The sequence below is a fragment of the Plasmodium malariae genome (genome assembly GCF_900090045.1).
Source record: "Plasmodium malariae genome assembly, chromosome: 9".
Taxonomy (NCBI): domain Eukaryota; phylum Apicomplexa; class Aconoidasida; order Haemosporida; family Plasmodiidae; genus Plasmodium; species Plasmodium malariae.
Genome location: NC_041783.1, coordinates 2,272,817 through 2,297,781, shown reverse-complemented (window position 1 = coordinate 2,297,781; position 24,965 = coordinate 2,272,817). Strand labels below are relative to the sequence as shown.

Here is a 24,965-nt window from a genome sequence, read left to right as displayed (position 1 = left end):
AACTAATTATGGGAGATTAATTTTATTCGTAATATTAATTAAAAACATGAAAATAAAAAAAGAAAAAAAAAGACAACAATATAAGAGACTGAGGAGAAAAAAAGAGAACAAATAAATTATATAATTATAAAAGTAAAAGAAATTATTTTCCCCCTTCTTTTTTTATAAGTTTTTATAATAATTTTTTCTTTTTATATATTATTAACATATTTTTATATATTATATTATTTTTAACATATACTACTACTTTTATTATATATTATTCGTTCTTATATCAGTTAACTATAGCCGAACTAAACTGTACATTAAATATTAGAACAATTGTTATTACACATAACAAGTTAAAAAGTTAAAAAAAAGAAGTCTTTGCTTCGAATATAAAAAATGGTACAATATTTTACGTAAAAAATTTTAACTTAAAAGCAAATGAATAAAAATACTATACAGAATAAACTACGAAAACTTAAGAATATATTATTTTTCTAAAACTTTTTTAAATTATAAAAAATTTATAAATTTTTTGGTATAAGGTTTTTTTTATATTTTTACTTTAGAATAAATTTTATTGTTTAAGAAACATTTTTATATAACATATTCTTGTTCTTTTCTCAAAAAATTTTTATTTTTCCTCTTTTAGGGATATAAATTTTTATATTTTTTTGTTTTAAACAAAAAATTTTTTTTTTTTCCATAAAATTAATATTTTTTTCTCTTATAAAATAATTTTTTAATTTTATTATGAAATAATAAAATTTTTATTTTTTCTCTATATCCATAATATACAAATTTGTTTTACTTTATTATATTAAATAATTATATTTTTTCCTAGTTATTAAATTTTTTTTTTTTGTTTTACTTTTTTTAGAATAATTTTTATTTTTCATTTTTAGATTAAAACAATTTTACTTATCTTTTTTAGAATAAATAGTAATTTTATTTTTTCCCGGTTAGAATAATTTTTTTTTAATTTCAATCCTTTTTGTAGAAAATTTCATTATTTCTATCCTTTTACAATTAATTTTTTCTATTTTTTTAGAATAAATTTACTTTTTTAATTCAAAAAACCTCTTATTAATTATATATATTATTAGTGAATTTATATTTTATAATAAAAAATATTAGAGATATTGTAAAAAAAGGGATATAGTTCATAATTATAAAAAAGAATAGCAAAATTACTGCAAAAGATTTAAAATTTTAATGTCGACCTTAAATGAAACTCTGAAAAAAAAAATGTTCTAATCGTTTTAATTTAATCTAATTTTTTAATTATTTTTTATAGTAAATAAATTTTTTTTGTATTGATTTTTTAATGAAAAAATATATGTACAATTAAAATTGTTTTTTATATTTTTATTTTTTTTTATATAATATATATATATATATATATATATATATATATATATATATATATATATATACATATATACATATATATATATATATACATATATAATATATATATATGTATTTATATTATTTGTAATTAACTATGTTTTCTTTTGTTGCAATGAGCATTATTAGAAGTAATGAGATTATCTACAAGAAACTACTTGATCCATTTCTAATTATACCTATATTTGCGCAGAAGAAAGATAAATTACCTTTTAATTTTTAATAAAAAAATTTTTTTTTTATTAAAATAAAGCCAAAGCAGGAAAACATTATTAAGAATATAATATTATTTTAATATTAGAAAGTTAAATAATCTGGAAAATTTAATTATTAAAAATAAAAATCAATTTATTTATAAAATATTAAAACTATGGTTTCATATAAAAATATAAATTTATTTATCTTGTCCTTTGTTTTTCTTATAATTCACGTTTCTTCAGTAAGTACATAAGAATCATTTATAAACAATAAATAAGATTATATGATTTATTTTAAAAATTTATAGTACCATTAACAAAATATATATTGAAATTTTTTTTTCTGTTTGATATAGAATGACTTACAATTAGAGGAAATGCCAAAAAATACTTCCGAATTGAGTGAAGTTCCAAATAATAATGAGAATTCGAAAGATGATGAAAATAATATAAATTTGCAAAATGGTGAAAAATATGAACAGGTTGAAGAAACCCCAAACACTACTTTAAATTCGGTTGTAAATGATGCATTAAATGAATTTTCAGATTTAACAAATAGTCTAACGGAAGATGGCCCAAGCCCAGAAAAATCAAAGGAAGGTTTAAAAGAAAAATTACCTTCAGAAGAAGTTACAGAGGAAAATGCACCTAAACAGATAGCTTTATATGAAGAGTGTGCACCAGAATTTGAAGATTTGATAACTCTTGATAAAAAAGATGAAACAATGTTTAAATTTATTCTAAATAAAAAGCAATCATTTGATAGACTTGCAGAAGAACAACTATTAAAGGGAGATTATGCATTAGAATTAAGACTACCCGAAAATAAAAAAAAGAAATTTGATTATATTTTAAAACCCGATGAAGACAATTTAGATGAACTTCTATCAGATGGAGATTTTAGAACAGAATCAGAAGCATCATTAAGCGAAGCAGAATACGATTCAAAAACTGAAGCTGAAGAAAAAAAAGATAAGAAATCACAAAAAAAAAATTACGATGAATTATTTAGTACGATTTTAGATAAAACGCCTCCTTTAACAGAAGAACAACAAAGAAATTTGAAAAAGTTTGTTATGTCTTCAAAAAAGAAGGAAACTACAGAAATAGATAAACAAGAACTACCTGAAGAATTAGAATCAAAAGAATCTATAACATCTGATAAACAGAAAGATCGTGAAAAAGAACCTGATAAAGATGCAAAAGAAGACGAATCTAAGAAACTGGAAAAAAAAAAATATGATAAATTATTTAATAAAATTGTGGATGGAGGTTTAATATATGAGCATAATAAAGCACTTAATGAGCACTTTGATAATATTGTAAAAACAGAATATGAAGTATTCGATGGTGCATACTCAGATCAAGGACCAAAAAAAACAGAAAAAGTGGTGATAGATGATGATACTTATATGACACCTGAGTATGGTAGAAAGGTAGGTAGTGGATGGTATATTGACAACTGGCATAACTTTATTGTTCAGTTAGAAGGAGAATGGGAAAATTTCATTATTCACTTAAATAATAAAAAAGTTTGGTTCCTTCAAAACAAAGATTCTGAATGGAATCGTCGCTTACACACAATTGAAGGTCAATGGTATAAATATAGTTGTATTATAAACCGTCAGAAAATAAATAATTTGAGATGTTCACCCGAATTCATTGACTCTCAATGGGATCAATGGCTTCAAAATGATATAAACTACCAAATGGAAACATTTTTCAGTATGTGGTTTAATCAAGCAGAATCTCAAATGTATAAATTGTTTGTGAGGGAATTGCTTCAATGGCAAAATGAAAAAACCAAAGATTGGTTAGTGCAACAATGGTTACATTACGAAGGAAGTATTCCTAAAAAATATTTACAGTTACATGTTGACTATTTGACAAAAATAGCAAGAGGTAAAACATGGTTTACTTCCGATAGTTATGCTAATACCCAAAGAAAAGAGTTAATGAAATGGTTCTTGCGTAAGGGAAATGAATATTTATCGAAGCAGTGGGAAACATGGACTCATTGGAAAGAAAGCAAAGCTGAATCTTTTAATGATATGGTAAAACAATATAGTGGAAGATCCATAAATGAAGAACAATGGAATTATCTTCAGCAGATTATGAATATGTAAATTATGAAAAAAAAAATTCTTAAAAAAATAATAATAGGTACTGAAGTAAAATTAAAAAGAAAAATATAATTTTTCTTTTAATTAATTACTAAAGGGAGGAGGAGGGACCAGTTCATATTTTAAGGTAAGAACAAAAAATAAATATAATGTAAAATATATAAAAAAAAAATACCATAATTTTTTTTGTAATATTATTTTAATGCGTTGTATCTTTTTTTTCTAAACAATAGAATAAATATAATAAAAAAAAATAAAAACAAATATAATAGTATAAAAAGATAAAATAATTTTTAAAAACAAAAATTAATAGAAAATATACAGTATGAAAAAGATAATCCATTATATTTTAAAATAGAATTTAACGAATATATTTTAAAATTTATTTGTATTAGTTTTTTGCTGAAAATAGTGTTTGTTCTATTTATTATTTGTTGATATATGTTTGTTTTAATATATTAATATTTTGATTTTTCTAAAAACAATACATTTTCTTTTTTTAATGTATTATAAAATATATTTTTTAAATAATATTATCCCTAATGTTGCAATATTAGAAAGTTATATATATCTTATTTATTATGTGTATGGTTATTTTCTTTATTTTATAGGCAAAATGTTATTCTGACGATAATGTGTTTATCATTATTAATATTTTTTCTCAATTTTTAAATATTATATGCGTGAGCATTAATAAAACCAAGTATGTTCCTTATTAAAATAAATTAACAAATATGTGTACTTTATAAAAATTATTTGTTGTCTTTAGTTTTATAATTATATATATATTATATATATTTATAATCAATATATGTTTACCCTAACTTCTGCTTTATTTCATTTTTAAAAATAGCAGTAAAAAAATTAAACATGAAATTACTGGTTTATGGATATTTAATTTTTTATTATTTATATATACAATATATTTATTGCATCCTTATCAGGTTATAATAATTATTATATCTTCTAATTGAAATATATAATATATATATCATAACATTTCTTTTGTTGTTTTTATTATTTTATTGGTTAACACTTGAAAAAATACAGTATTGGCAGAAGCTTAAATATACCATACGATTATAACTCCTACACTCCTCTATTTCAAAATAATTTTTGTTGCTAATATTATTTTAATCCATATGTAATAAAATACATATATAACTTTTTTTTCTTGCGTATTATTACTTCTTAGCTTCCGATTACCATACATGTCCAATATTTTTTTTTATATCTATGTTCCCAAAAAAAAGATTACATTTTTGATTCATTTTCCTTTTTCAAGTATAACATAGCATAATATTCTATTTTTTCCTTTTGATTAAAATATTAAAATTCTTCCATAGTTACAATGGTAATAATTTTTAAAAATTTTCTTTAAACTTTTAGAATAGTTGCCAATTTAAAATTAATTGTTCTTTTTAGTAAGTTACATTTTATTTTTCTATTATATTATTACTACTAATTTTACAATTTTTTTTTTTCTATTGTTATTGGATAAAAGTTTAACACATTTTGTAATATTATTTTTATTACACTTATAAAGATTTTTTAACTTTACAACATTCAATTAATATATATTTTAATATAATTAATAAAATTTTAGTTTAATTTACATCATTACTGCTTTGCATTAATTTAAATTTTTATTCAATAATTGAACGTTCTTTCATATATTTTTGCACTTTTTATTATTTGATGAATGTGAAAATTCCTTGTCTTTCGCTTTACATAGCTTCGTGTTTAAACAAAAATTGCTTTTACTTTAATTATAATTTGTGTTTATTGAAAATATATTTATACTTTGTTTTACTTTATTTTTGTTTTGTAGATTACTTTATCATATATGTTGCTTGACGCATTTTACTCTGTAAATTTTTTATTATCATATACTTTCACAAATTTTTATTATGGTTTTATTTTATCGTTGTTCATTTTATATACATTCCTTGTAATAATCAACTTAAAGGTGATGTTACATTAATTTTACTAATGTTTTCATGGTTTACATTTATTTTAATGATCATAGTAAATCTTATTAAACTCTATATATTTTTAATAAATATATAGACGAATGGTTATCTCTTCTAAATATTTATTCGTATAATAAAAATATCTAACCCCATATTTTAGATTTAATTAAAATGGTTATATATATAAGTAGTTCTCTTAGTCACATTTAAGACCATTAAACCTAATATTGCAAATTTTGTAATATTTTTATATACCTTATTAAAATCGTTTATCCTTTAGATTCAATTATGGATAAAAATATTAAATTCCTTTAACATAGCAATTATGTTCACAGTCATAAACAATTTTCTTTTTTAGCATAAAAAAAAAAGATAAAATAATGATGTCATATACCCCTGATATACAAATTTACAATAACGCAAATGAGTAAAGATACGGATAGATAATATAGGACAAATAGAAATAATTAGGGGGAAATGAACACATATACACGAAACAAAAATATTATTTATTTAAAAGATTTAAGGAACTACATCAAAGAAAAACTTAAAATATATGAATATTCTAAATAAGAAAAAATTATCCTGTGAAAGTAAAGATTCATTTAAAAAAGAATTAAACACAAAAAAATTATTATATACAAAAATAAAATCTAAAGATAAACAAAAATACTTAAATTAATATTAAAAATGATAAAAGTCAATATATCCAAAAATAGTCGACCTCCCATTCCACATTATTTTCGATAAACTTTAAAGCTTGTATTTATTTTCTAAAACTCATATCACAACACCTACACTTTTTATTCTCAGTCTCTTTCCACAAATTAGTGCAAGGAAAATAACACAAAATCCTTATAATAAATTCTAAAGTGGTATAAAAAGCATACAGCATAAAACAAATTACGGTTGTTCCCCCGCCCTCCAAAAAAAAAAGGATTTCCATTCAATCCTTATATTCTCAAGGATCTTATTATGATATAATGTCATATCTCATAATTGATGCAATAACATTAATTACTTTTATACGTCATATTTTAGCACTAAAATAATTTTTTCAAACCATATGTTTTCAACAATTCTACTTACTCTTTGTTTCTATAACCGACTTAAGTGTTTCGTAATACTTATTCTTATGATAATAGTTCATTTCAAAATACGCTCTCATCAATGTGTCAATTATAATCCCTGATTACCTAATGAATTCTTACCCTTGTGCTTATAATATTCTCAAAATACTACCCTAAAGATTATTCATAATTACACCTTCAATTTAATCGCCTTATCTTTCTTATAAATCTCCTTGGATCTGCATTAATACGTCGAACATCATATAATCGTATGAAATTTCATATATCCTTCAAATCCAAGAATTCCTGTCCTTTTCATACTTTTTTAAAATTCACACCAAAATATACGAGAATTTTCATCGTATATCTTTGAAAGGATAATGCTTTTTACGTTATCATAAAGGAATAGTAGTCTCAAAAAGCCGCTTAATTTCTGAGTAACAACATATAATACATCTCATTCACACAATTTTACTTAAAATGACAATATCTAGCAAAGTCAAATCAAGATATTGCAAAAATTTCAAGAAACAGTAAACGTTATTTGTGACAATTTAAATGGAAGAATACACATTTTACTGCTAACCTTTTTTATATATTCATAATAATTTTCATTAAAATTTAGACCTTTATTAGATGTCCCAAAATGCCCATACGTTATAACTGAATAAACTCATTTTTCAATTCAACCAGTATTACAGGTTCATTCCAATACATTCAAACTAATGTAATACATATACTCATAATAATAAAATATAATTGAAAAAAAAGAAGATAATACAATAGTGAACTTTAACCTTTCCTTCTCATGTTCTTCTCATTCTAACATCATTTAAGTTCGCCTTTCAAAAATTAAACTAACTATTATGATGTAAAACTACTAAAATATTAATCTCCTAAATTTAGCTAAGTTTTTCGTTTGTAAAACACTCAGCTACCCAAAAAAAAAAAAACAATTAAAAAAATATTGAAGATAATAATTTATAGCTAATTTAAAAATGCCTTAAGATATTCCATCTAAATATACTACATTTACATATACTATTCTTTTTAACAAATCAACACAAAAATTCATTTAATTCAAACAGAAAAAATGAAAATATAAAAATAGATGTATAATTAATTAACGTTATTACTTTTTAGTATTCCTAAAACTTTTTTAACACATTTAAAAACGATTAATACATGATAAAAAAATATTCAAGATACATCCATATAAGGACATTTCTTACTTATTAGAAGTTTAATATTCTCCCTAAATTGTTAAGTATATATCATATTGTTCAAATGTTGCAAATACTTCTGTCCAAAGTTTACATTGATCGTGTTAATAAAAGTGGATATTTAGACCTCAAAATTATGCCTATTGTACAATAACGCTTACTTCACATTTGTTCAATTTTCTCATTTTTAATTATATGATCAATAATAATATATTTAAATCCATTATACATAAATTATTAAAACTGCTATTATTATTTTTTCTTTTATTTGTTATAAAGTATCATAACATTCCAAATATAAGTAAATAAACTAGATATAACGGAAATTTGAAAATACATTAAAAAATAATTTTTTCTGAACACTAGTAAATAACAAAAAAAAAAAAAATAATGCCTCTTAATATTGTTTTTTTTTTTTGGCCAATTTTAAATAAATTATATATATATTAGTATAAAATCTGATAATTGTAAATATATAATATTGATACATATTTTCCATTTTATTTTTTTTATTTATTATATACTTACATGATCCATCATTCTGATTTGCGAATGATTTACATTATATATTTTTATTCCTCCATATGTTATTTAGAAAAACAATAGTAAAAAAAATTGGGGGAAAAAATATAAGGTACACAATTCAAATTTTGTAAAAAATCCATTTTCATAAAATAGAAACAAGAACTCTTTACATTGAACCGTCTAATATTTATAACAATGCTCGAGATTACTAATAATACAAAATCAAAAAAAAAAATTTTGTATGCTCTTTTTTTTTTTGGCATAATCAACTATAAAACAAAATATAAAAAATATATTTCATACTTAAATATTTTTTGCTGCGAACTTCATAACATTTTAAAGTATATTATAATTCTTTAAAACAAATTACAAAAACCTCAATACATTCAAATATATTTCTGTAAATATGAATGGAAAAAATGAAAAGAGTTTAATTAATTTAGGCAATTTATAGCTTGAATCTTTTGACAGTTGAACCATTGGACCAAGTACTCAATAATTAAATATTTTAATGTACTTTTGTTGCTTATGTAGACAAGGAAAAAACAATTAACACAAATTTTCAGAATAATAAAATGATCATTTTAAAAATATTTTTATTGTTTTTATCTCATTAATTATAAACATATTTATTTTTTAAAAAGGTATAAAATTTAAAGGATTAAAAAAAAAAAAAATTAAAAAAAAAAAATTTCAAATAGTGTAATGATTTTAAACATAGAAAAATGACTTTTAACTTCCCTTTGAAAAAAGATATCATTCAAAACATGTATGCTCAAATAAGTTCATAAATTCGTACATTTATAATAGAGCAATATTTTTTAACCCTTATAAATTTTTTCTATAATATAAAAATATTTCTTTTTATAATTGATTTTAAAAAGATTAATTCATGGATCAGAAGATGATAATATCCAAGTTATGTAATGTTTCGATCTTTAACATATACATACATATATAATAATAATGATAATAATATTCAATTTATTTTCAGTATTATAACCTACACATCCATATACATTTAATAATATAAAATCTTTTTATTCTAAATTTTTTTTCACAATATTATATGCTACAAAATTCATTGGAATAATTTAATTTTTAAAACATGCAATCTTGTTCATATACTTATACACACAGCTAATTAATACTTTTTTTCATTTTTCAGAAAAAATATGAATGCCCTCCTTTATTCCACTGTAATAACAATTTTTCTTAATTCCCATTTGAATTGGTGATTTTTTATTTTGAAAGTGTAATATTTTATGGTAAAAGCAATTTAAAGAAAAAAAATATTTGATAGTAAATTTTCATTTTTAAAAATAACTATGCGTTTTTTTTTTTTGGAGAGTAACTTCTTGTTATAATTTGTTCCACTTGAAAATTAAATGAATTAACAAAACTCAATTTAAGGAATAAATAAAATGAAAGATGATAAAGAGGATATTCTATCGAAAAATTTCTTAAAACAAAGAATAAAACATGTGAAAAATCTACTAATTAGGGAAAATGAAATGCCTAAAATTGATCAGGTCTTTAAATATGAATTAAAAACAAACATCACAGGAATAAATGATTTACTACATTATATAAATGGAATTATTTATAAAAATATAGATACCTTTCAGAAATTAATCCTGTTGTACTCCTACGATGATAACAATGATTATGATAATTCAAATATTAAACAAAACACTTTTGTTTTCTTATTGAAGCAAAAAACGAAATTCAGAGAGAAATATAAAAATGAAAATTATATAGATTATTTAAAAACAAATCCTATAATTTTTATTGATACTCTTAACAAATTATTAATTATACCAGGTATAAGCTTCGAGTTCAAGACTTATAATTTTGATGAAAAAATCAATAAATTCTTTGTAGAAAAACCAGATATAAAAATAAATAGTCTATATAATCCATGTTTCATTAGACTAAAAAGTAAAAATTTTAAAAACGTCATTAAAATCAGTAAGAAAGTAGAAAAAAATCAAAAGAAAAATGATAAAAAAAAGGATAAAAGAATTGAACACCATATTGAACATTATTTTGTAAAAAGAAACTTCACAAGCATCACAAAAAAGTCGAAAGCGGATTTCATTTCAAAACAAGACAGTAATTATAAAAATGAATTAAATATCAAGACTGAGGAAGTTAACAGCGATGAAATAAAATGTAAAACGGAATATGATGACATAAATAATAACTATAAAGAAAAATACAATTATGAAATTAATGAAAAGAGTAAACTAAATGATGATAATGATAACATTGATAGAAATGATAATTATAATAATGATAAAAATGATAATGATAACAATGGTAGTAATGATGATAATAATAATAATAATAAGGATATTAAACATGAATATAAGAAAGAAAGAAGAAAAAGAAGGAACCATTATATGTGCACCATTTCAGAAGGTTTTAGTAACACTAATTATAACAAAAAACCTAAAAAAAGTAGTAGTAACAATTTGAAAAAGAAGTGTAACAAGTATGCTCATACTAAAGTTTTAAAAGATGAAGAGGAATATGAAAGTAGCGTAAATTATGATAGTACTACACATAGTAAAAGTGTACACTTATTTTATAACTTAATTAGAGAATACGATGTATACATAAACAATGTTAAGTGTTACATTGTTTTTGATTTAAAGAGTTATTATAAAAACTTAGATATAATGAAGAAATTAAAAAAAAATTTAGAAGAGTTAAAAAAACCAAATAACGTTTTCAAAGAATTAATAGACAAAAAATCTTTTAAGTCTTCTCGGGATAAAATTGAATTTATAAAAAGGTTTAAAAAAATGATTATTCCAAGTTTTAGAATAGAAAAGATAAGAAAACAAAGGAATCATTTAATTATTGTTGAATTAATGTCTAAGATACAAAATAGTTTAATAATAAAAAGATTATATCAAGAATTAACTGACAAAGTCAATTTAAATGATTTAATAAATGATATATTGCACATGTTTTCTAAATCAGTAGAAAATATGAAAGATGAAAATGTTAAGAAATTTTATATAGAAATGATGAACACACATTTTCGTAATAAAAATTTATCTGTAATAGATTTTAAAAATCTAGTGCAATTATTTAAGAAAAAAGAAGAACATCGTAAAAATCAGGAATTTTTAAATCTATTTCTGAAAGATTTGAACTATTTAGAAAAAAATAAAAAACAATGTGATGAAATAGATGAAAAAATTCACTCCTTAAAATATTTAATATTAGAATCAATATTAAAAGAAAAGCAATTAGAAAGATCAGTAAATAGATTATTGCTTAATCATGAACAATCAAAATATGGTTACTTTTATAAAATTGAACAGAGCGATGATAATACTTTAGACACCACCGAATATGGTAAGTTACTAGAAAATTTTTCCAAAGAACCCATAAATTTTTATTCCATTTTAAATAAAAGAAATCTAGACAAACATGCATATCATGATATAAGAAATTTCAACTATAAAAAGAAAAATTGTGAAACATTAAAAGCAGATATCACCTCTTCAAGTCATGATCAAGTAAATGATGTAAAAAGTTCTTGTGATAATAGTAAGCCTAAGTATCAAGGAAACGAAGAAAACCAAACATCTGATAATAGTATAAAAAAAGAAAATATAAGTTCCATTGTTAATCAAGAAAATAACAATGATAGTAATGATAATGATAACAATGGTAGTAATGATAATTATAATAATAATAAAAATGATAATGATAACAATGATAGAAATGATAATTATAATATTGATAAAAATGATAATGATAACAATGATAGAAATGATAATTATAATAATGATAAAAATGATAATGATAGAAATGATAATTATAATAATGATAAAAATGATAATGATAACAATGGTAGTAATGATAATTATAATAATAATAAAAATGATAATGATAACAATGACAGAAATGATAATTATAATAATGATAAAAATGATAATGATAGTAATGATAATGATAACAATGGTAGTAATGATAATTATAATAATGATAGTAATGATAATGATAACAATGATAAAAATGATAATGATAACAATGATAGAAATGATAATTATAATAATGATAAAAATGATAATGATAACAATGGTAGTAATAATAATGATAACAATGATAAAAATGATAATGATAACAATGGTAGTAATAACAATGATAAAAATGATAATGATAACAATGATAGAAATAATAATAATAATAATAATGATGATGATGATGATGACAATAATAATAATAATAGTAGTACATCGTATAATATAAATACTTCTTTAAAACAATTAAGTGCAAACAAAAACAAAGAAAGTAACAACGGATGTGCAGAATATTTCCAGAATAACATAATTAACCTAAAAGATGGGGAAGAAGAACCGGATAATTACAAAAATAAAATAGGTAGTTATAATAAATGTAAAATTAAAAAAATATATTATAATGGTGATGATAAAAAACAAGAAAAGAAGAAAGAAGATAATGATGATATGTTTGAAAAACAAGAAGATCAAAATGATACAAAAATGAATTATTGCAAAATCATTGAAAACGATAATGCATTAAATTCGTGTACAAAAAATAATATCGAAAAAAAAAAAGAATCATATAAGGAAGAGGACAGCAAACAAAAAAAAAAAGATTCTATCAAGTGTTACATAAATAAATACACAAAAGAATCAACATTCAGAAAATCGAATGGTTCGGAAGGTACAAGACAAATGAACTGTAAAGAAAAAGATAAATTTGACGAAGAAGAAATTTTAAGTGAATGGGAATGTGAACATGAAAGAGACATAATTAGATCTATATGTGAAAAAAAAAATTTTTCTTTTGCTAATGAAAAACAGGAAAAAATAAATAATGAAATATTTTATAAAGTGTTTGAACAATATCCATATAGCTTTTTTTCTAAATCAGTTAAAAATTACAATATAATTTTAAATGAAAATGAGGAAGAATCTGAATTATCATGGTTAACAATGTTAAAAAAAAAAGGTCATAACAGATCTATTTTACCTCCAAGCAGAGATACATTTAGAGACGGTACACATTTTTCTAATTGCCGTGCCACTGAACACACTTTGAAATTTTTTTTGTCTCTTTTATCATTATTAACAAAAGGTCAAGTTGACATAAATTTAAAAGAATACCTGAAGAAAAATATTCAATTTTTAAACACAGAATTATTTAGTATGAAACTCAATTTAGATAAAAAAAGAGCTATACTTGAAAAGAGATTAGATCATTTTAACTTTCAAGAAAACTCAGAATTTTCTTTTTATAATCCATTAAAAATGAATATACGTATGATGAATTTAATAGGAAGAGGAGGTTTTGCTGAAGTGTGGGAAGTTTTTGATTCCATAAATTTAGAAATGTATGCAGCGAAAATACATAAAATTGAACCGAGCATGACAAATGAAATTAAAAATAAAATAATTCAAAGAGCAGAAAATGAAATAAATATTCATATACACTGTCATAGACACATTTTTATTGTAAAATTAGAATTTTTTTTCGTTTTTGGTTCAGCAACAAATTTATTAGTTGGAATGGAATTATGTGATATAGATTTAGATAAGTACATAAAATATCATGGTCCAATTAATGAACATTTGGCCTTATGCTGGATTAAACAAGTATTACTTGGTTTACTATATATGAAAAATTTACCTACAGGAAAAGTACATCACTGTGATTTAAAACCAGCTAATCTATTAATAAAAGATGGCATAATAAAAATATCTGACTTTGGTTTGGCCAAATTGATTTTACCGGACACATATCAATACTATAATGGAGGTGGAACATTATATTATCAACCTCCTGAGTGTTTAAAAAATAAGAAGAATTTGATTATCACAGATAAAATTGATATATGGTCTTTAGGATGTATTTTTTATGAAATGCTTTTCTGTGAAAGACCTTTTCAATTTAATTATCTTGAAAAATGTTCAAAAGAATTATTAGTTAATAAAATGAAAAGAGGTTTAAGCTATCCAAAAATTAATCAACACATTTCAGACGTGACCTTAAGTTATATACAGTACCTACTAAATTTTGATCATGAATTTAGACCATCCATAGAAGAAGCTTTAAGCTATCCAATTTTTAATTATTTTAATATACCTTAAAATGTTCATACGAAAAAACAATAATTAAAACCTTATGACTTTTTTTAATTTTTTAAACAATTTTTTTCAGTTTAGGTTTTACGTACATATATAAAATTCCCTTTTTACTCCAATGAGAACATTTTATTATTATTAACAAAGTGACATATGTATGCACATATATAAGCATGAACATAAATATTCTATGCACTTTAAAGTAAACACATATCATGTAACTCACATTTTGAACTTCTTTTAATTTTAATCTCAATTTTTTATTTTTGTATTATAATTTAAAGCTAATTATTGAACCTTACACAACATATTACTAATGTTGGTACGATAAAACACTTTATCTAAAATGATATTTTGCTTTACAGCTCAATCATTTTTATATATTTTATATAATTTTTTTATTTTGTATGTTACCCCTTTACCATTTTTGCTATTTTTAATGCTTACAAAAAATGAGCCGTATTAATTAAAATGTTATGAAGCGCAAAAAAAGGTAGTACTCTTTTTTTCAGTAAAAAATGTAAAATAAATGAATAAATAAATTAATAAAAATGTATTTTGTATACGATTTTTAAAATACTTTCATGTATATTTTCTATCGAAAATGTATATTTACTTGTGTATGGTATTAATATACCTTTAATAAAATTTAATGGAATTTTGCGAATAAATGTCACTATACATTAAATTATCCATATAACAGAAATAAATTGAAATTATTTTTAACTTTTTTTGAAGTTTCATTTTTTGTAAAAAGTGTAAAAAGAACACAAAATAAAACAAATAAAATTTTTAAATAAATTTCTAAGCGCTAAAATAACAACCCTAAAATGTGTATTTACTGCTTTTTACAATTTAACATTATATATATATACGTTATAAATATATGTGTATGTAATATATTATATATATTTGTTTACACTATTAATGAACGTCATTCAGGGAAAATGAATTTATAAACAATATATGTACATACGTTTATTATCATATGATAAAACAATAAAAAGAAAAATGAAAAAATTAAAGAAAATATGGATTATCAAAAAGAACGTAAATGATTCGTTCGAAAAAAATTAAAGAATTTTCTATGTTTTCATTTACGTATGTATTTACATATATGTACACGTACACGTATTGCTGATACTTGGAATATTTAGTTTAAAAAACATTATAATATAATTCATTCATTTTTTTATGATTTTATGTAATCCATGGATGTATATAAAAAAATATGTAAAAAAAAAAGAATTTTTAGGAGAATTTTTTATTTTACATAAAAGTAACCAACCATATACTCTTTGTTTTATTAAATATATATATATATCCATATATATGCGCACATTATTTTTTTATTTTTAAATATATATTTAAAAAAAAAAACATATATAAATATATATATATTTATATATTTAACAGTTTAGTAAAAATCTTCCAAATATTTATTTTTTTTTCCTTTTTAGTATCCAAAAACTTTACAATATTTATATATACCCAATCTGTATATGTTTTTTCTAGAGTAAAACCTATTAAAATGCCTAGAACGTGTAAAAATGGGCAAGATTGTAGAAAATATAAATCATATGAAAATGTTGAAGATAAAAACATTTCAATTTTTCAGCCAATACTATTAGTTGGTATGCTATTTATGCTTTATATTTTTTACTTTCGTATTTTTAAAAGAAGATATGATGTAAATAATGAAAATTATAGAAGCAAATTAAATAATAAAAATACAAGCAGTAAACCCATTATATCCTTGTGCTTAAATGACATAGTTTTAAAGATTATTGGTAACAATGTACACATAATTGAAAGTTCCATAGAACCATTTAATAAATTATGTTCAATTTCAGAGCTCTTTGTAATTGCACAAATTTCAAATGATGTCCAAGAAAAAAACACAGTTGATCTTCTTAAAAAATTGGGTTTGTTTGATAAAGGTTTAAAAGAACATCGTCTTATGTTTTGTACTACTTCAAATGGAAGAGCATCAATGATACGTCAATTATGTCCGCTTACTCATGTCGACAGTGATGAAACTGTAATAAAAACCTTAACAGGAAAAATTCCAAATCTTGTTCAAATATATGGAAATTTAAATACTAGTGATCATTCTAATTTTTTTACGTCTTTACAAGCTTTTACTCAAGTCATATGTGCAGTTGCAACTGTTGAAGGTATAAACTAACCTTAATTAATTGTGTATATTCCTGTTATAATTTATTTAGAAATATTTAAAAAAATATTTAAAGGAGATCACTTTTAATTATTAGTTCTATATATATGCCATGTATATGCGTCTTATTCTATTATATAAGAAGGCAATTTTTTCTTTTTTTTTTATAAAACTTCATAGGAATCCGCAAAAACTATGAGTATGTGTATGCATATATATATATCGTTTTTAACTTTTTTTTTTTTTTTTTTTTTTTTTAAGTTGTTATTTCCACTGTGAATTATATGTTTTTGTATTCTTAATTTTTCTTTCATTAAAAAAACTTGATAAAAGTAAATATAATAAAAAAGCAAAACAAGACGAATGGCTGCAAATAAGATCTTAGAACAAAGAAAAAATGTTAATTTATTGTTTTATTTCATATTTTATTTTATATTAAGTGTTATGTTATTTGTTTAATTTTCACTATACCTCTTTTTTTTTTTTTTTTTTGTGTATTATTTGACACGATTTTTTTATTTTTAACTTTATTTTTGTGTAAAAATACAGTTTTTTTCACTTCTCTAATGGAATATTGCATTTAAATAAATATAATTTCATTGCATTTTATAAGAATTAAGAAATTAAAACTAATTAGATAGTATGAATAAAAAGAAAAAACTTTGGCATTTGAGTCTAAGTTAATATCGTAAAGTATATAGAACAAAACAAAATTATCCTTTATGTGTTAATTTACTTATTTCATAAAGAGGGTAAGTAATTTCTTATTCTGCAGAGGTTACCTCCATATATACTTAATATTGTTAATATTGCATTTTATTGAATATAAATGGTGGAAATTTGCAAAAGATTTATTAGAAATTGAAAACTTTTTTTTCTTATAATTACAGATTAATTTCTTTTCATTATTGATATATGTTCCTAATAATTAGTATTTTTATAAGTTATTTGATTTACCTATTTTTCACTCCAGAGACAATTTATTTTCAAATCTTTTCTATAAGCTATATTCAAGATCATGTTAATAACGAAGTTACATATATTTAATGCATTAAGAAAAAAAAAAAATTCAAATAAAATTTTTGTATTTAAAAATTAAATAAATACCAGTCGTTAATTTCGCAATTCATTTGAACAAAAATTTATTCTAAAAACAAATTAATATATTTTATTTTGAAATTAAGTATTGTGTAAGATTATAGAACTGGTACAATTTTCATAACTTCCTCAAATATCTATAAAAAGATGCATATATTTATGTATATATGTATATTATGGAAAATAAACTGTTTTAAAATGAACAAATACTACCATCAAAATGCGAGTTATTTGTCAGACACACATTCAGAATAATCCAAAGGATTTGATTCCTGTATTTGCTCCTTAGCTAAAAAAGGTGAAAAAATTAAAAAAAAATTAAAAAAAATTATTAAAATTATTTGATATGTTTTTGTATAATTTTTTAAATTAATAATATATTATTATATTTTGAAGGAATATTACATATCATTGCTAATGTGTAGACTTTATCATAGTTTCCTTCAAATTCATCAAAGGTAGCTTCTTCAAACCTGCATAAATACATAAGCATATATTTATACATATGCCTATGCATATACATATGTAAACATAAACACATATGTAACTACATATATATGTACTAGTGTTATTTATGCATTCAAGTAGTTTTTATCCATATAAATATTGTATTTTAAAAAATAGAGATAAATTATAAATTAGGAGCATATTCCTTTTATCCCTTTTAACCATTTTCCTAGTATTATTTTTGAACCAATGACAAACAGGAGCATCAATATTATTCCTGCTCCAGCAAAATAAGCCATGTCTATAAAAAAAAGTAACTTCATAAAAAATTTATAGTATGGTTAGCACAATAATTGAATTAAATCACATTTTTATTTTATTTTTATTTTTTTTCTTTTCATTGTCACTATTACATACTTGAAAAATCACCCTTTTTAAAACATTTGTATGATGGATCATCAAACTCTTTTTTTGTACAATCATAATATTTATTCGAATTATAATCAAAGAACTTTAAACAATAATCTGATATTGAACAACATAAATATTTTCTTTCTTCATTAGAACAAGTTCCTGATGATATACTGTCCTTCATAAAATCACAATACTTCGAAGAAACTACGTTACTACACGTATTATTTTTTGATGAATTTATTATTTCCTCCCTTGTTTTGATAACGTCTCTAAATTTATATTCATCTACACTTGATTTCTCATAATTATTGTTATTATTACTTGGTAGATAACTTTTATTTGTAGTTTCTATACCAAAACCATTATCCTCTATTTCTGTTCTTATTTTATCTTCCTTTACTCCTTCCTCAAAATGTTCTTTATTGTAGATCTCCGAATTCGAATTATTTTGAGAATTCTCTTCATAATTAGACCTATTAATGCTATTGAAATTATGTTTTTTAAAATCTTTTGATTCACTAGAACTGGTACTAGATGAATCCACATCACCTTTTATTTGAGAATCTAAATTTTTTTTATCATCCTTTAAAATTAAATTTTCATTTTGTCCTAGCGCGTTCCTTATAATCCCATCATCAAACATAATTTTTTTCTTTATATCATCATTTCTTTCAATTTCTCCTTTTTTAAGTTCAATAATTTTTCTTGCCTCTTCATCCTTTCTCTCTTCTTCTTTTTTCTTTGCCTCTGCAGCTTTTCTCTCTTCTTCTTTTTTCTTTGCCTCTGCAGCTTTTCTCTCTTCTTCTTTTTTTCTTGCCTCAGCAGCCTTTCTCTCTTCTTCTTTTTCTTTGCCTCTGCAGCTTTTCTCTCTTCTTCTTTTTTTCTTGCCTCAGCAGCCTTTCTCTCTTCTTCTTTTTTCTTTGCCTCTGCAGCTTTTCTCTCTTCTTTTTTCTTTGCCTCTGTAGCCTCTCTCTCCTCTTCTTTTTTCTTTGCCTCTGCAGCCTTTCTTGCTTCTTCTTTTTTCTTTAACTCCGCTGCCTTTCTCTCTTCTTCTTTTTTTCTTGCCTCAGCAACCTTTCTCTCTTCTTCTTTTTTCTTTGCCTCAGAAGCCTTTCTTGCTTCTTCTTTTTTCTTTGCCTCAGCAGCCTTTCTTGCTTCTTCTTTTTTTTTTACCTCTGCAGCCTTTCTCTCCTCTTCTTTTTTCTTTGCCTCTGCAGCCTTTCTTGCTTCTTCTTTTTCTTTAACTCTGCAGCCTTTCTCTCCTCTTCTTTTTTCTTTGCCTCTGCAGCTTTTTCTATCAGCTCTTCTTTTCTTTACTCTGCAGCCTTTCTCTCCTCTTCTTTTTCTTTGCCTCTGCAGCTTTTCTATCCTCTTCTTTTTTCTTTGCCTCAGCAGCCTTTCTTGCCTCTTCTTTTTCTTTAACTCTGCAGCCTTTCTCTCCTCTTCTTTTTTCTTTGCCTCTGCAGCTTTTCTATCCTCTTCTTTTTTCTTTGCCTCAGCAGCCTTTCTTGCCTCTTCTTTTTTCTTTAACTCTGCAGCCTTTCTCTCCTCTTCTTTTTTCTTTGCCTCTGCAGCTTTTCTATCCTCTTCTTTTTTCTTTGCCTCAGCAGCCTTTCTTGCCTCTTCTTTTTTCTTTAACTCTGCAGCCTTTCTCTCCTCTTCTTTTTTCTTTGCCTCTGCAGCTTTTCTATCCTCTTCTTTTTTCTTTGCCTCAGCAGCCTTTCTTGCCTCTTCTTTTTTCTTTAACTCTGCAGCCTTTCTCTCCTCTTCTTTTTCTTTGCCTCTGAAGCCTTTCTTGCTTCTTCTTTTTTCTTTGCCTCTGCAGCTTTTCTATCCTCTTCTTTTTTCTTTGCCTCAGCAGCCTTTCTTGCCTCTTCTTTTTTCTTTAACTCTGCAGCCTTTCTCTCCTCTTCTTTTTTCTTTGCCTCTGAAGCCTTTCTTGCTTCTTCTTTTTTCTTTGCCTCTGCAGCTTTTCTCTGTTCTTCTTTTTTTCTTGCCTCAGCAGCCTTTCTTGCTTCTTCTTTTTCTTTACCTCAGCAGCCTTTCTCTCCTCTTCTTTTTTCTTTACCTCAGCAGCCTTTCTCTCCTCTTCTTTTTTCTTTGCCTCTGCAGCCTTTCTTGATTCTTCTTTTTTCTTTGCCTCTGCAGCCTTTCTCTCTTCTTCTTTTTTCTTTACCTCAGCAGCCTTTCTCTCCTCTTCTTTTTTCTTTGCCTCTGCAGCCTTTCTTGATTCTTCTTTTTTCTTTGCCTCTGCAGCCTTTCTCTCTTCTTCTTTTTTTCTTTCATCTTCAGCCTTTCTTGCTTCTTCTTTTTTCCTTACTTCATCAGCTTTTCGCTCTTCTTTTATTTTCTTTGCATCCTGTACTTTTTTTATCTCTTCATTAATCATGGCTTCTTCTTCCTTTCTTTTTTCTTCATTCGCTCTTAATTTTTTTTCTCCCTGAAATTGTGTTTCATAGTTGCTAGATTTAGCATTAAAGGAATTACTGCCATCATCTGCTTGTTTAACTTCATTTAAATTATTTTCTTGATTAATTAATTCTTCTGATTCATGCTTTATAATTAATTCATCAACATTTACTATGTTAAAATTTTGATCAAAATCAATGGTGTTCGCTGTTAGTGCAGTAAATGAAAAATGGTGCTCTCTATGAATAACGCAAGTTGGCTTTACAGGTATGTGATAACATGTGCCACTAGTATACCTATAATTATCTGTATTAATGGGTATATTTGAAACCCAAATTCCCCAAAAATCTTTCTTCCTGTTACTATATTCATTTTTTGGAGAACTGATAAATAAGTATTCTAAGCATGAGGGAAAGGCTTTAATATTAACCTTATAATATTCTTTCATAAGACTTTCACATTTTCCTGTTTTTTCATCATAGATTCCAAAAATTTTTGATTTTAAGGGGAACCTTGGGGGACATTTTTCTTCATAGTCAGGTCTAACGAACGATGAAACATACGTCCAATCTTTGGAATGGATTGTCTTTCTAAGTTTTTGGCAATTGGGCCTACTTAAATCCTCTTTATCTTTTCTACAGTTTTCAGTTCTTTCTTGTTCATGAGTACCTAATATAACACATTCGTTTGTAGTATGATTATAATAAGCAGGTAAATTACGAAAACATTTATTTTTGTATGTGTCTTCAATACAAGGACCTACACAATAAGAATATAGAGAGCAGTCAAACAAATTCCTAATTAATGATGGATTTTTCATTGGAAGCGATATATTATCTTCATAAAATTTATGCTTCTGTCTAAGTCTTGGAATATTAGACACTAATCGTCCACCTAAACCATAAAGGCCATAATATGTATATAAGTTCCTATCCATATCATAGTCCTTCATAATTATAGTTGATGAAAGCGTTTTGGACTTGCACATATTATAATTATAATCTGTCTTTTTTTCATAGAACCTTCCATCTAAATGATTCAATGGACATGATGTAGAAAAACCATGGTGCATAGCTATCCCACTTTTATTGTATGGAAGTTCAACATTAGACCTAGCTTTTCTATTAAGATATCCTGTATGAATTTCATTTAAAAAGTTCAAATTGAAATTGATATCTTCTTCTTCATTTACAAGTGTTTGAACAATAATAGCTTTACCATAGTTAGGGCAACTTCCATGTGCTCTACCTGGAACAACATGATTTGGACAGATATCCGCAAAATCATTAATTAATAATGATTCCGAAGTACCAGCAGTATCATCTGATATTATGTCATATTTGAAATCACCTTTTCCATATTTTCCATCCTTTTTCCAATCTATATATACATGATTTTTTAATATATCAAACCTTTCCATAAATTTGGCTTGAGGATTTTTCATTAATAATACGTTCGTGTGTGATTTATACAGAAAATTTGTTTTGTCACTATCCCTAAGGTTATGTGCATATTTATATTCAGATTTCACTCCACTGTGAGCACGTTTATTGAACAACAAATTGCTCTGCGTTTCAGTCGGCTCACGCACTTTGTGTAATGGTTTATACATGTTATCAGAAAAAATGTTAAATTTATTTTGATATAGCGGTGTATACATTTTTTGAAGATATGATATTGTATTACCATTATTTATATATATTCCTGAGGTACCATTTATATTTTCTTGTACATCTTTACGGGGTTGATGATTTGTAGTTCGTTTTAGTTCCATACTTATATTTTTTTCTGTTTCCCTTTCTTTTTTATTATCCCTTTCACTTATACTTGTTCCTTTTTCAATATTATCTGTTACAGTTTCTCTAGATAGGATAATGCCTTCTTCATTCTTTTGTGAACGTTTTACATCTGGGTAATTTATAATTTGACTGTGATCAAAAGAGTTTGCTGTTAAGTTAGTAAAAGAATAATTATTTTTTCTCTTTATAACACATGTTGGCCTTTCCTTTAAAATAAAGCATAATCCAAAATCGTCCATTGAAGTTACCGTTTTTGCTCCATCTTCCAATCTCCAAACACCCCATAAAAATTTAGTTTTACGCGTATTATCATTACCTTCAGAATAGTGGAATAGTTCCTCAATACAACCTTTAAAAGTAATCCTATTATTATCATGATATTTTGTAGAAGATTCACATTCCCCAGTACTGTCTTTAAAATAACCGAATTCTGTATCATTTAAGGGATATCTTGGAGGACACTTTGTGTGATAATCTGGCCGCAAAAAGGAGGATGCATAGGTCCACTCTTTTCCTTCTTCCTTTTTTATTGGCAAAAAACATTTCTCATAACCATCTGAATTATTACTTATACAATTTCTCTTCCTATATTCTTCATGGGTTCCTAATATAACGCATTCTTTTGTTTTATGATTAAAAACAACAGGTAAATTAAGAAAGCATTTGTTATCAAAATCTTTGTCCAGACACGGACCAATACAATGTGAATAAATAGAACAATCAGATAAATTCTTAATTAAGTTTGGATATCTCATCCTTTTAGTTACATAATTTTCTTCTGGGTCGTAATTATGAAAAGGATATTCTGTATTAGAACCAAATCGTCCCCCTAAACCATGAGAACTAAAATATACATAATTATTTCTTAAAGTTCGTTTTTTAACTCTCGTAGAGATATACTTATTATCGTAAAACTTGCTAAAACACATGTTATATTCATTTTCCTTTCTTATAATTAAACTATGACTTCTATCATAAGGGCAACTCTTAAAGAGTCCTTGATACATTGCCATTCCACTTTTCTCAACTGGAATTTCCACTGCGATCTTAAATTTTTTGTTCAAAAAACCAAAACTGATCTCATTTAAAAAATCTTCGTTATATTCATCTGTTTGTAAATCCATTACAAAGGTTTTTCCATAATCAGGGCAACTACCTTTAGATATTCCTGACTTTTCGTGATTTGGACAAGTTCCCAAATTTTCTGGTGTACTAAGGTTAGAAGTTCCATTATATTCATCATCTAAAAAGTACAGAAAAAAAATTTAAATAAAATAAAACAATTTTTTATTGCCTTTTTCTAAACATACAACCCAAGTGATCTATAAAAAAAATACTGCAGTATTTAAATAATAGAACATGTGTATACTCTTTTACCAAACATTACTTCAGCAAATATTTTCGTACGTAAAAAGATTAATATATACGAAGATGTTATTAATATGGAAGTTATAATCTCTTTTTTATATATTTTTTCTTTTTTTTTCCTTACCTATTTCATATTTTAAATCTCCATCTCCTAAGGAACCCGAACTAGTCCACCTTATATTTACGTGATTCTTAACTATATCAAACCTATCCATGAAATCATTTTGTGGATTATTTATAGCCCCTGCAATGTGTATGCACAGGTATACTAGAAGCGCTATAATTTGAAACACCCTCATTTTTGATATTATTTAATAATTATTTATATACATATATAAATATATAATAAAATTTATATAAACTCAAGAATCATAATACTTTTAGATTTGAGAACTAAAGGATTATATTAACCTATAATGTTCAATTCTCAAATAATAAAAAACAATAAGTAAAAGAAAATTGCGCAGAATACTTTAATAACTTCTTTCTCTTTTCTAAAAATAATTCATATAAAAAACTACAAAATTAGAGAGACACCCATATCCATATATTCATCAGACGGATTTGGTTGCTCCCTAATTATGTATAAGAAAAAATAAAATTTTGTTTGAAAATAA

General features: G+C 23.8%; 4 protein-coding genes across 4 annotated transcripts; 3 read left to right on the top strand and 1 right to left on the bottom strand.

The window, feature by feature from the left end:
• Nucleotides 1-1,765: 1,765 nt before the first annotated feature.
• On the top strand, nt 1,766-3,718 carry PmUG01_09057000 (tryptophan-rich protein; the record flags this gene model as incomplete). The annotated part of the gene is made up of 2 exons (XM_029005286.1): nt 1,766-1,834; nt 1,949-3,718. The coding sequence occupies 2 exons, from the start codon at nt 1,766-1,768 to the stop codon at nt 3,716-3,718; spliced, it is 1,839 nt and encodes a 612-aa protein (XP_028861890.1).
• A 6,212-nt stretch (nt 3,719-9,930) lies between these two features.
• PmUG01_09056900 (serine/threonine protein kinase, putative) lies at nt 9,931-14,643 on the top strand (the record flags this gene model as incomplete). Its single annotated transcript, XM_029005285.1, has 1 exon — nt 9,931-14,643. One exon carries the CDS (start codon nt 9,931-9,933, stop codon nt 14,641-14,643), a length of 4,713 nt encoding a protein of 1,570 aa, XP_028861889.1.
• Nucleotides 14,644-16,168: 1,525 nt separating this feature from the next.
• On the top strand, nt 16,169-16,825 carry PmUG01_09056800 (conserved Plasmodium protein, unknown function; the record flags this gene model as incomplete). The annotated part of the gene is made up of 1 exon (XM_029005284.1): nt 16,169-16,825. One exon carries the CDS (start codon nt 16,169-16,171, stop codon nt 16,823-16,825), a length of 657 nt encoding a protein of 218 aa, XP_028861888.1.
• Nucleotides 16,826-18,138: 1,313 nt separating this feature from the next.
• On the bottom strand, nt 18,139-24,647 carry MAEBL (merozoite adhesive erythrocytic binding protein, putative; the record flags this gene model as incomplete). The annotated part of the gene is made up of 7 exons (XM_029005283.1): nt 18,139-18,200; nt 18,317-18,384; nt 18,581-18,659; nt 18,776-19,626; nt 19,803-20,520; nt 20,663-24,223; nt 24,473-24,647. The coding sequence occupies 7 exons, from the start codon at nt 24,645-24,647 to the stop codon at nt 18,139-18,141; spliced, it is 5,514 nt and encodes a 1,837-aa protein (XP_028861887.1).
• Nucleotides 24,648-24,965: the final 318 nt, after the last annotated feature.